The sequence below is a fragment of the Colobus angolensis genome, unplaced genomic scaffold (genome assembly GCF_000951035.1).
Source record: "Colobus angolensis palliatus isolate OR3802 unplaced genomic scaffold, Cang.pa_1.0 Scaffold102, whole genome shotgun sequence".
Classification (NCBI taxonomy): domain Eukaryota; kingdom Metazoa; phylum Chordata; class Mammalia; order Primates; family Cercopithecidae; genus Colobus; species Colobus angolensis.
Window position 1 is genome coordinate 2054379 of NW_012111142.1, and position 12075 is coordinate 2066453.

The 12075-nt window shown below is 35.8% G+C and overlaps 2 protein-coding genes across 6 annotated transcripts in view; one reads left to right on the forward strand and one right to left on the reverse strand.

Moving 5' to 3' along the window:
* Nucleotides 1-6518, reverse strand: part of EFCAB7 (EF-hand calcium binding domain 7) — a 47965-nt gene extending 41447 nt beyond the window's left edge. Inside the window, exons 1-2 of one of the 2 annotated variants that reach the window (XM_011940945.1) lie at nucleotides 6131-6518; nucleotides 3986-4173 (exon numbers count right to left, since the gene is read on the reverse strand). In XM_011940945.1, the coding sequence (XP_011796335.1) occupies nucleotides 3986-4172 (187 nt within the window). In that variant the 5' untranslated portion in view covers nucleotide 4173; nucleotides 6131-6518. The remainder of the gene's footprint in view (nucleotides 1-3985; nucleotides 4174-6130) is intronic. The other variant, XM_011940936.1, reaches the window with a different exon arrangement.
* ITGB3BP (integrin beta 3 binding protein (beta3-endonexin)) overlaps nucleotides 6263-12075 on the forward strand; it is a 74521-nt gene continuing 68708 nt past the window's right edge. For all 4 annotated transcript variants that reach the window (XR_001001634.1, XM_011940923.1, XM_011940916.1 and 1 more), the window contains exon 1: nucleotides 6263-6638. Coding sequence is in view for 3 of the 4 variants with exons in the window: in XM_011940923.1 (XP_011796313.1) it covers nucleotides 6367-6638 (272 nt within the window). In the remaining variant the exon portion in view is untranslated. The remainder of the gene's footprint in view (nucleotides 6639-12075) is intronic.

The window sequence follows — 12075 nt, forward strand, 5'->3', positions numbered from 1 at the left end:
TTTTTTTTTTTTTTTTTTTTGAGAAGGAGTCTTGCTCTGTCACCCAGGCTGGAGTGCGATGATGCTATCTTGGCTCACTGCAACCTCTGCCTCCCGGGTTCAAGCGATTCTCCTGCCTCAGCCTCCCAAGTAGCTGGGATTACAGGCATGCACCACCACACCTGGCTAATTTTGTATTTTTAATAGAGACGTGGTTTCTCCATGTTGGTCAGGCTGGTCTCAAACTCCCAACCTCAGGTGATCCACACATCTCGGCCTGCCAAAGTGCTGGGATTATAGGCATGAGCCACCACACCCAGCAAGAAATTTTATAATCTAAATAGGAAGTCTACATCTGAGTGTAAAATGGCTATCTACGGCCATAACTTATGGGTAATAACATATTAAAAATCCATAAATAAAATTCTTTTCTCCTCTGGATTATGCCACTGACTTTCAGAGCTGACAGAAATTGCAGTTGTGGTAACTGCCATCTTCCATACACCTATAAAGGCTTTGTGGAAATTCGTTGCATTGGAGATAATATAAATGTTTTTATTTCCACGGTTTTATTTTGGATGTCAACAAAAGTCCTGATTACCACACTGCCCTGGCAACAACATGTAAGTAATTATTTTGCCTAGTGTGTAAATGAACTATTCTTTAATTCAGCTGTTCACAGAATCAAAGAAATGGCATATATGTTTTAGGATTCCAACTCCAGCCAACTCCTACCCTTTAAAAGCTGGGAATACAAGTAGATGTAAATGAAGTTGTAATTTTTTTTTGCCTCTAAAATATTTTTATTTTAAAAACGCTTAGTGTGCAAAGATGTTCATCATATTGCTACCCTACTGCTACTAATAATAAAGGAAACAATGTTCAAACAATCAAGGAGTGGTTAACTGAATCATGGTACATATACAGAATGCACTTACACAACTACTAAATTATTTTTATGACAATGAATATTATATAAAATTTTCTGCAAAATTTCTTCCTTATTGTTAAGCCTAAAGTGCCTTTTGTCTAAGGTTCTTTTTTTTAATCTTTAATTTTTGGAGGTACATAGTAGATATATAATATGAGATATTTTGATACAGGTATGCAACAATTACATCAGGGTAAATAGGGTATCCACTGCCTCAAACATTAATCCTTTGTTTCAAACAATCCAATTATACTCTAATTATTTTAAAATGTACACTTAAATTTTTTTTTTTACTATTGTCACCCTGTTGTGCTAGCTGATACTAGGTCTTATTCTTTCTATTTTTCTATTTTCAATTTTCTCCCCCCACCCCCACTACCCTTCTCAGCCTCTGGTAAACATCATTTTACTGTCTATCTCCATGAGTTCAATTGTTTTAATTTTTAGCTCCCATATATAAGAAAGAACATGTGATGTTTGCCTTTCCGTGCCAGGCTTATTTCACTTAACACGATGACCTCCAGTTCTATCCATGTTGCTGCAAATGACAGGATCTCATTCTTTTTTATGGCTGAATGGTACTCCACTGTGTATATGTACCACTTTTTTTTTTTTTTAATCCATTAATCTGTTGATGAACTCTTACACTGCTTCCAAATTTGGGCTATTGTGAATAGTGCTGTAGTAAACATGGGAGTGCAGATATCTCTTCAATATACTGATTTCCTTTTGGGTATATACCAAGTAGTAGAATTGCTAGATCCTATGGTAGCTGTATTTTTAGTTTTTTGAGAAGCCTCCAAACTGTTCTCCACAGTGGTTGTATTAATTTACATTCCTACCAACAGTGTATGAGGGTTCCCTTTTCTCCACATCCTTGCCAGCATTTGAAGTCCACATGAAAGAAAATTATATTTTCTGTTCAGTTTTGAGAAAAAAGGTGTGTAACTTTTTCTCACAAGTGGTAGCTTAGCATATGCTTCCTGCTATCTTTAGTAACAAAGAAAATACTGTTTTAAAAAATGTACTGGTAATTAGAAAAGAACAACTTTCTCAGAATAAAATTAATTGTGCCAAAACATGTACTCAGTAAGCAGACATACCCATATCTAAGAAACTGATACAATCTATTTCCTACTAACTTTAATCTCTAGGTTTAGAATTAGTTGGAGCTAATTAAGTTTGATGATAGTAAAAATATTAGGTAGCTGTAGATGTTTAAATTTTGACACCATGATATGGATCTTTTGCCAGGGTTTACTTTTAAAGTTCTGACATGAGTCTATAACGCCTGTATTATTTATAAATTGACAAAAAAGGAACTTAAAGCTATAGTAATGCTACTGCTCTATCCGACCTTAAAATGGAAATGCACATGTTATATGTATAAGTGGCAGAAGGATATAGATGAAAGACATAGCAATAAGAAGCAGCTCTGGTTCATGTTACTCCTTTTTAAAAAATAGTTCATCTAAAATCAATTATTACAACGTTAACAGAGTATTCCACCCTAAAACCAAAAGTGTATATAACACTGAAGAGACAAACACTGCATTGTTATCCTCCCAGATAATTTTATAAGATTGATAACGCCTTAGTAATACATACATATTGATTCACAAACTAAATGCCATAGTAGTGGAAGGCATGTTAAACTTTTAAACTTAGCAGATTCCTTCTCTTAGTATATTTTCAAAACAGTAACAACAACAACAACAAAAAATCTCAGATATTTCAGAAAAAATGGCAAATTAGAAGTAATTTTAATTTACTGGCCAGGCGTGGTGGCTCACGCCTGCAATCCCAGCACTTTGGGAGGCTGAGGTGGGCGGATCACCTGAGGTCAGGAGCTCGAGACCAGCCTGGCCAACATGGTGAAACCCCGTCTCTACTAAAAATACAAAAAGTAGTCAGGCATGGTGGCATGCACCTGTAATTCCAGCTACCCAGGAGGCTGAGGCAGGAGAATCACTGGAACCCAGAAGGCAGAGGCTGCAGTGAGTTGAGATTGCACCACTGCACTGCAGCCTGGGAGACAGAGCAAGATTCTGTTTCAAAAAAAAAAAAATGTATTGGATGTCTGCCTAAACATTTAATGTATATGAATTAAACACAAATACTTAAAATTCAAAATAGAGCATGTTACTAATTTTAAAATAATGTAAATCAAAATTAAACATGACTTTAAAAGTCAGTCATGTGCATTTGCATTTAAACTACTTTACAAATAACATATTTTATTTAGACATCAAATAAATTTTAATCTTGTCAATTCTTGTATTCCTCAAAATACATTTCCTCAAATAGATCTTATTGGATACAAACTCAAGACACTGCTGCAAAAATATGTCAGGGTTTTGGTTTAAGAAAATTCATTCTAAAATTGGCAAAATAACTTACTTTCTCTACCCATAAAGTTATTAGCCTTGATGAAACTGACATGAGTGGTCAGTGTTATCTGGTACTGTTGTTTACTACTCTTTCATGACTAAAGACCTCCAAATCATTTGATACTCCTGGCAAGGACCAAATTTGGTGGTTTTGGGGACCTTTGTAATGAGAGGAATTTTTAAATGTGAAGGACAGAAGCAATAAAAGACAAAACAAAAAATAAAAATAAGAAAGAAAAAAACCCAAACTCAATTCTCTTTTAAAAGTTCACTTATCTCTCAATACTTCACTTTTTTCAGACATTCCACCCATTTTTACATATCCTTTACACTTTCCTCAGTATGGGTCAAATCTAGACTAGTGACTTAGAGGCCAAAAGTGTTTTAATTTTATTATGATAAATCTTAAAGCACCAAAATGAGAATTAAAAATATCTTAAGCAAGTAGTAATTGACAGAAGCTTTCAATTACCCATCTAGTTTGTATAAACATTGAAAGTTTTATTTTGTAGTTCCTAGAATATGTAACTATATAATATGACATAATAGCTTACTATAGTTCCATTGCTCAAGCTTCACTAAGAAATTGGGATGATTCAACAAGTTAATTCTAATTTCAGTCTTTCTGACCTATTTATTAACTTTCAACAAAAAGGCGAAAGATTTAAAATTTTTAAAAATTTACCCAAGTAAAGCTGATCTTTAGAAATAATGTTTTCCAAGCTGCTTTTGAAGACAGTTAAGTAGGCAGCTCTACAATTCATATAAAATATTTCCTCTTCAGTTAGTGGAAATTTCTTTGTTCGAGGACTCTCTGAAGGTGTTGATTTCTGACTGGAGAAAGTTGCATCGCTTCGTGGACTGATCGCCATTCTATTGAAAAGTAATTTAAAAACTTGTTTGTCAATGTGAATCACTAAAATGCAAAGGTCACCATGTCTTTCACATACAGGGAGGAGAATCAAGATTTCATACGTAGAAGAAAAAGATGAAAATTTATAACTTTTATGAAAAAATCAAGATATTAGAAGTTTTATGTGTGGAAGAAAAAGATGAATATTATAGTTGTATATGGACGTATTATACATTAAACAAGAATAAGCCCTTGCAGTTGATTTCTAATTTTAGATATATACATATGTATATATACAATTATTCAAGTATGTAATAATAGCCAAAAGAACAAAGATATATACAAAAGAAGAATCACTGAACAAAGGAAAAGCACACATCTATTCTCTCAAAATAAGAAAGTCAGATGAGACTCTTCATCAGGTTTTTAAGAGGACCAAATCAGTTAATACATGTGAAGCATATACAATACTGCTTGGCACGTAATAAGTGCTAAATCAACTGCAGATAATGAGAAACTCCAGAATAATGAGAAACTCCAGAATAATGAGAATCTGGATATGAGTGGTAGTTGACACCCATCTTCCACAGCAGGATCAACAAGATCATTGCATTAACATCTCAATAATGCAGCCCCACATTTCAAATAGCTATATTTCAAAGGTGTCATTTATAACATTATCATAGTTTTACTGTGTTCCTTTATTAATAACTATATTTGAGGTTGATATAGCACCTCTGTACATAAGAGCTTAAAGAACTGTCATACATCTTGTCTTATCCCTATTACAGTGGTCAGGTATTTTTTTGTCCGTTTTACAGATGAGGAAATTGAGGGGTAGCTATGTCACCCAGCTAGCAGTAAGTGGCAAAAAGCCGTAAATTTCACTAACAGTTTATTCTTTGTTAATGTGGATATAGGTTTACTGAACAATGGTTACTATGGGTTATCAGATTGGTCTAACAGCTTCCAACATTACTCTACCCAGCTTTGACTTCTAAAAATACACTCCAGCCTACTAAATTGAATATTTCAAGTTCAATAATAAGATGATACAGGTAGGGTCCCCTTCAGGACTCATTGGATTCCTACTCAGGAGACCTAAATCATTTGCACCTTTTTGAATTACATAGATCTTTTACACTTGGGAAAGAAAGATAGTAATTGCTTACCATGGATGAAGTACCCTATTTATAATACACAGGCCGCCTGCCTGACACTTTCATATTACACTAGGTTTAGAAGGACCCCACAGGGATGTGGTGTCACAGTCTGGTTACTGCAAATTGGTATTACTATAATTAAGCATTAGAGTTTTAAACACATATGCGTGCATGCATCTCCTCACAAGTGTGAAAGAAAACTGTTTCAAGAAGGAAGGGAGAATGAATTTCACTTTGCAATAAGCAATTTTAAAGTGTAAATATTTTTTAGGATCGTCCTCAAATATTCTTTCCAAACAGGGCAACTCCCTCACGTGGAAATCGCAAGGCAGAAATGTGCCAGAATTTTATTCTTCTCCTTTCTGTGACGAGAAACCAAACTGAAGCTTAAATAAACATATAATTGCACCCCCAGCAGGCTTGGAAACCTCCTTTATTTAAAACTCCAGCCCGAGACTGAGACAGGGGCCTAGAGAGTACATTGCAGCAAACGGCTCCATAAATAACCAGCCACACAACAGCAAGAAAAATAAACTGTTAACAAGCGCCTAAGGCTTCTACCGGGCCAAGCGAAAACAGAAAGCCATCCAATCACCGTCCCTACACAGTGAAATACTTTCACAGGTAATCTCGGGCACCATCTCCCTATTTTTGTACTCCTCTGGAAATAAAACCGCATTTACATGTACATTGTAGGTATACACATGGACCAATTGTTTATGACAGAGAAGCTGACAAAGCAGGGGAAGGAGAAGCAGCCGCACAGAGAGGGACAGAGGGAGCGAAGAGATAGAGACAGCGAGCTGTTTGCTACCTAATTCTAGCTCACAAACAAGGAAGCGCAGTCAAGTCTCTTCGGCGATTCCGCGTTCCCCTCACCGCAGCCGGACAGATCTCGGCCTTTCTCTAATCACCATGGCAACTGCACCTCACCGCCGCCGGAAATAAGATGCAGAGCCCTTCCCCAAAGGATCCGGCTAGAAATCAAGGAAGCGCTGATAGACAGCTGTGTTGCTCCTCTTTCGCGGGGCCAGATAGAGGAGCCGCGGTATGGCCAGAGTAGTGAGAGAGAGTGCTCTGTTATACCCAGCAGAAACTGGGTGCTGTCTTGGGCCTAAACTCCCCTCCCGCTCCTTTGCTCTCTCACACCCGGATCCTTCGTCGCGGGGAGGGTGTTTCCGCCCGGCCGCGGTGGGCGTGACGCAACGTCCAGCGCGCGCTTTTCATGCCTTGGCGTTTCCTTTGGCGGAGTTTCTGTTTTCAGAAGATGTTGGGTTCGTTTTGTTCAGCGACAGTGGTGCTTCCCCGAATCTCAGAATGCCGTAGGTATCTCCTCCGCAGGTATTGCTGTTTTGGGGGGCCCTCTGCAGGAAGAGTAGATGTTATGTGGCCCAACAGCCTTTCTCATTGTCCTATTTTTTCGGAGTATAAACTTGTCTCCTCTGTCGACAGATAGTTCTCCTCGCTTGGTATCCTCAACTCTACGTCTCCTCCAGCGGTACTCATACGACAGTCCTCCTTTGCTTTCTGTTTCTACGATGCTTTTGACAGATTTTGTAAGCTGTGGGCTGTATCTAAGGTGATGTCTAACTTGAAATAACATAAATAAGGTTAACACACAGGATGGAACAGAGTAGATAAAAACACGCCTTCGTAGTTTGTCAGTCCCTTGCCTTCATTAATGTGGCGCGTTCATATAAACCCGTGGGAGAACTCATGGACTGGGTCTGGATACCTGGATTCCAGTTAAGACTCTTTCACTGTTGGGCAAGTCACTTATCGACCTTGAGCTTCGGTTTTCTTACTTATACAAATAAGTTTGTACTGCATGATCTCTAAATTCCTATCCATGACCAATAATCTGATTATTGAGAATGACCATAATGGGAATAGGCATTGTGCTAGATAATATTCATCTGTTTTTCCTATCCTTCATCCATCCTATATTGAGATGCATAAAATAGTTGCTGCCCTATAGAAACTTAAAAAAAAAAAAGTCATTAAAGGTGGGAGTGGGGTGGATATCAAACACCTGTAATTTTTCTCTGGCTGTCCTTATCCTCAGGCTGATTTAGGTACCCCCTGTAGTGTAACCTATTCCTTAGTTTATTTCAGTATTAAGTAAAATGCAAAGTAACGCAGCTGGGGAAATATTTGCATCAAATAGGAATTGACATGAAAGGGGAAAGCTGTACAGAAATAACTTATATTTATTCAATCATGAATTACAATGTGGGTGCTGTGTTAATCAATTTATCTGCGTTTTTTCGTTTAATCCTAAAAGACTTTAGGGGATAAGGGCTGCTATTATCTTTACAGATAAAGAAACCCATCACCTAATATGGTGTTCAACATAGCTACCAATAAAAGCATGTTTTACTGATGTCCTTAAAGGTTATGGATTATTGAGGAAGTTTTCCTTTCCCCAGAATTAAGCAAAGAGACTTGTCTCCCTACTCTTGCATTATAAAAATCATCCAGTTCTCAGACAAACAAAGCTGCAAAGATAATGTCACACACAAACGCACACACACACAGTCCCTAAGAATGCAATGAAAACAAACGTGTATTTGCCGAACAAGTAATACTCCTGAACTGTGTGTCTGTGTATAGGAGTGGGGAACCAAAAAACTATGAAAAGTGGAACTTTTTTTTTTCTTTTTTTGAGAGAGTCTAGCTCTCTTGGCCAGACTAGAGTGTAGTGCTGTGATCACAGCTCACTGCAGCCTCTACCTCCCGGGCTCCCGCGTACCACCATGCCTACTTTTTTTTATTTTGTAAAGACAGTGTCTCCGTGTTGCCCAGCCTGGTCTTGAAGTCCTGGGCTTAAGTGATCCTTCCACCTCAGCCTCCCAATGTGTTGGGATTATAGGAGTTAGCCACTGCGTCAGGCCTAAAAGTAGACCTTTTTGACAACTGTCCTCCTAACATGCACAGGAGATGTTATATTAAGCTTTTAGATAAATATATTCTGATAATAAATATACAACCTTAAAGTTGAGGTTAACATCTCACATATATAGCTAATATATATTATATGTGAGACTAGCAATTACTTTGCTAATTTTCTAAGTTTTAGCAAAGTGATTTAAGACCAAATCAGCAGTTAAATAATGCATAAAACATAATGGCATGTTAGTAGAGAATCTCCATCATTGTTAGTAAACTAAGTTTTTGTTTGTTTGTTTGTTTTTAATGTGGTTACTGATGAGATCATAAATGAGTGGTGCAAATAGCTATCTTGGCAGGTTACATATCAAGGTGGATTCATTTTTAAGTGATGTTGAAATGTGACTATTTGGTATGTATTTGAAAGACTAAATGTGTAATATAACTTATGGGAGGGTGTGATCTATCTCTTCTAATTTCTTAGAACCTTGAGCAGAAAAAAATTAAATACTACAATGAGTAGCTGTGAAAATATACATGGTCCAAATGAATCTAAAATAAATAAGAAACAGCAAATGTTCAGTGACAATAGAGTGGATGGATGAATCTTAACATAACGAGTTAAAGAACCAACTTGTAGGAGACTACATTTGTTATCCTTATATAACTTAAGAACAAGCCAAAATAAGCTATTTATAGTTATATATGTATGTGATAAGATTATTGTTAAAAGGCAGAGAAATGATAAATACATTTTAGTAGATGACTTTTGAGGGAAGCAGATAGATGCATGTATACCCAATCATATTGGTAATGATCTAGTTCTTAAATTATGTGGTGAGTTTATGAGTGCTTATTTTCTTGTGTTTTATAACTTGCACAGCTTACATTTATTCATTAGTATCCATTATTCATTAGTATTACATTTATTCATTTAGTATGTACTACTTAAAATGTTTTTTAAAAGGATTTAGAGATTACCTATCTTAAGTCCTCACTAAGTGTAGCTTTCTATGCCTTCTCTTTGATCCTTTGGAGGAAACAGATGAATTAAATAAATGCTGCTGTTGGTTTCATTAGGCTAATCATCTTCCCTTCCAATCTTGCTCCTCTTTCTGTGTACATTATAAAATTAGCGACATAGTCATTTCTCTATCTAGGTTGAAACCTTCCCTTTTTTTAGATTTGAAGTGGAAAAATCATGGACTTTGGAGTAAGACAAACAGGATTTGAATCTTGAGTCTGTTAACCAGTTGTGTGCTCCTTAGATTGTTACTCAGTGTCCTCATTGATAAAATAGTTGCTCAAAAGTATTTATTAATTGAATGATAAAGTTGCTACTTTGGAAAGATTTCATTCTATGTAGACAGATACATGCCTTTTTAGTAGCTCTTGCTATAAGTAATCAAATCCCATTCTAGACTTTTTTTCTTCTACCTTTTGCTTTATAAAGCTTCCTTTAAAAAGTACCATTTGCTTAGTCTTTCTAATTAGTGTACATCATCATGCTAATTCAGCCAAGGATATTCTCTACCAGAGTTAACTTTATTCTGTTCCAAGCTATGACTGAACTAAAGCTATAAAGTTGGAATAGCATTAGTGTTGTAGAAAACTATTCGTAACAGTAACAGTGGGGGCCATTCTGCTGATGTATTTGTAGTCTGAGAGTTTTCTGAGAGAACTTTAAAATGTGTTGTATTTTCCAAGATAAGGGAAAATGAATATAAACATATTCTGGATCTTTATTGTGCCTATATCCTGTAATCATGTTGATGCTACTGCCAGGTACAATGATTTTTATTTTGTGGACTGATTATAAAGATATAGGTGGGTAGAATGATGTATCAGGCCAAGTGAAAATTAACCATTAAATAAACATCCTTTGAATTTGTAGATATTCAAAGTTATATAATTTCTTTTATAAATAAAATGTCCTGCATTTTAAAAGAAGATTGGTGAAATCATTAGTACTCTATATAAGAAAAATATGAAATTTAAATGCAATTCTTTCCTGCTTGTAAAAGTCAGTCAAGTCTAATAGAGGAAGGTATAATAGAGCCTTTTTGGCTGAGCGTGGTGGCTCTCACCTGTTGGTTTAACTTAGAATTTTTTTACTTCATAATAGTGTGAAAACAATATGCATTCAGTAGAAACTACTTTAAGTACCCATACGACCATTCTTTACTTTCAGTGCAGTATTCAGTAAATTACATGAGCTATTCAACACTTTATTTTAAAAGAGATTTTGGATTAGATGATTTACCCAACTATAAGTTAATTTAAGAGTTCTCAGTACGTTTAAGCTATGATGTTCAGTAGGTTAAATGTGTGAAATGCATTTTCAACTAATAGTTTCAATTTACAATGGGTTTGTTGTAACATAATCCTGTTGTAAGTCAAGGAACATCTATATATTTTTTACTTTCAACTTCTTAAAAAGGCGAGAATGTTTAAAGCAAAAATTAAACACTATTATGGGGTTATATGTAGACAATGTGTATGATACTAGTGGCACAAAGCACAGAGGGAGTTGACTATAATGTTGCAAGATTCTTCTCTTTTACATGAAGTAGTACTGTATTATTATAACTCTAGATAGACTGTGATATGTTAAAAAGGCACATTGTAATCCCCAGAGTAACCTCTGAAAATACAAAGAGGCATACCTAAAAAACAGATAGAGGAATTGAAATGATATATTTAAAAATACTGTTAATTCAAAAGAAGGCAGGTAAAATAGAACAAAGGAACAAAAACAGATGGGACAAATAGAAAACAACTATCTAAGTGGTAGACCCAACCAGATAATTACATCAAGTTTAAGTGCAGTAAAGACATCAATGAAAAAGGTAGAGAATAAGGCTAGATTTTTTTTTTTAAAGCAAGTCGTAACTCTTCACTGTCTATAAGCAACAAACATGAAAGTTTTTTTTTTTTTAAGGGAAAGGTAGATATAACAGTCTAACAGGAGAGAAAGCAAATGATCAATATCCAGAATGAAAGGATAAATTGTACTTAGATGAAAGAGAACACAAACTAGCGGCATCCAAAATGAAAGAGCAGAATATCACTAAAGATACTATAGATATTAAAAGAGGTAATATCATTAAAGCCTTTATTCCAGTGAACTTGACAACTTGTACAAAATTGACAAATTCCTTGAAAAATACAACTTAGCATGATGGCATAAGATGATATAGAAAATCTGCATAATTAAGGGAATGGAATTTGTTACTAAGAATCTTCCCACAAAGACCCAGACGATTTCATTGGTTAATTGTACAAAGAACATACCCATTCACGAGAAAATAAAACCCCCAGCAAACTAGGAACAGGAGGGAACTTCTCATTTCCTTGAAAAACCTATAGGTAATATATTCAGTACTGAAAACTATTTTCTAAGATTAGGAAAAAGGCAAGAATGTGTCCTCTCACCACCTCTATTCAACAAAGCACACACAGAAAAACACCCGCAATGTTAAAAAGGAAAAAGTGGGGCCAGACCCAGTGGCTCATGCCTGTAATCCCATCACTTTGGGAGGCTGAGACAGGCAGATTGCTTGAGTCCAGTAGTTCAAGACTAGCCTGGGCAATATGGCAAAACGCTGTCTCTACAAAAAAAATATGAAAATTAACAAGGTATGATGTTATGTGCCTCAGCTTGGGAAGCTGAGGCAGGAGGATCACTTGAGCTGAGGAAGTCAAGGCTGCAGTGAGCTGTGATTGTGTCACTTGCACTCCAGCCTGGATGACCCTGTCTCAAAACAAACAAAAACAATAAAAAAAAAAAGGTAAAAGGAAAATTAATGATTCAACAATGACATCATGTATGAAGAAAATCCTAAAAAGTCTACAAGACAATTTTCAGAA